At 49.9% G+C, this 1,137-nt stretch overlaps 1 protein-coding gene across 1 annotated transcript in view; it reads left to right on the forward strand.

The window, feature by feature from the left end:
• Nucleotides 1–805: 805 nt before the first annotated feature.
• Nucleotides 806–1,137, forward strand: part of znf341 (zinc finger protein 341) — a gene marked incomplete at both ends in the record, with an annotated part of 11,476 nt that continues 11,144 nt past the window's right edge. The window contains one exon of the mRNA XM_084446228.1: nt 806–823. Coding sequence (XP_084302354.1) covers nt 806–823 — 18 coding nt within the window. The remainder of the gene's footprint in view (nt 824–1,137) is intronic.

The following is a 1,137-nucleotide window of genomic DNA, read 5'->3' on the forward strand; positions in this document are numbered from 1 at the left end:
GAACCCTGGTCGTCTGGGTGCTCCGGGGTTCTGGATTGTTAGAACCCTTGTCGTCTGGGTGCTTGGGGGTTCTGGACCGTTAGAACCCTGGTCATCTGGGTGCTCTGGGGTTCTGGACCGTTAGAACCCTGGTCGTCTGGGTGCTCTGGGGTTCTGGACCATTAGAACCCTGGTCGTCTGGGTGCTCCGGGGTTCTAGACCGTTAGAACCCCGGTTGTCTGGGTGCTCCGGGGTTCTGGACCGTTAGAACCCTGGTCGTCTGGGTGCTCCGGGGTTCTGGACTGTTAGAACCCTGGTCGTCTGGATTCTCCGGGGTTCAGGGTCGGACATCATCCAGCCCATAAGTCACGATGTCGCCAACACAGTGAATAATGTCTGGGTCGTGTAAAACTGCTTCAATTAGTATCAAAACGAGAGAGAGGAAGTGTGACTGCCCACCCAGTAATAGTGTCCCTGCTGTGAGGCCAGCTGGCTGCGCTCAGATGTCCTGCTCTCCTCCCGGGTCACTTCCTGTTTAGCGTTTCCTGTGACGGGTGCTCTCTCTGTCGGTCAGGTCTGTCGGACTGGGTGGGGAGGTGTTAGTTTAGTTTAAGTTTATTTAATAGGACAATGTGCACGTACATTAAATGTTTGCATGAAACAAAAAGATGGGCGGGCCAGATTTAGCTAAAAGACACATTCCATCTGTAGTCCTTAGCTACATTCCATCTGTAGTCCTTAACACACAACACAGTAAAGTCTAAAACCATGATAGACACACTTTAAGCACATGGACACAATGCAGACATACAGAACATGGTAACGCATGGACACAGACGCACAGGTGACAGGAGGTCAAGGTCAAGGTCAACTTTATTTATAAAGCACGTTTGAAAATCAACCGAAGTTGCACCAAAGTGCTGTACAATATATAAAATAAACTAAACAAGGAGGAATATGCACTGGAGCAAACAAGGCATACAAGGTGGAGATGGTGAGAAATGGTTGTTTAGGCTGTGAGAACGTTGTGGAAGGTTGTGAGAACGTTGTGGGAAAGTTGTGGGAACGTTGTGTGAGCGCGTGACGAGTGTCGGCGGCTTCATTAGTGGAACAGTGGAGAGACTGTTCTGGTCTCTCATTAACCAGCAGAGATGCTGT

The sequence above is a fragment of the Borostomias antarcticus genome (assembly GCF_949987555.1).
Source record: "Borostomias antarcticus genome assembly, chromosome: 11".
Lineage (NCBI taxonomy): Eukaryota > Metazoa > Chordata > Actinopteri > Stomiiformes > Stomiidae > Borostomias > Borostomias antarcticus.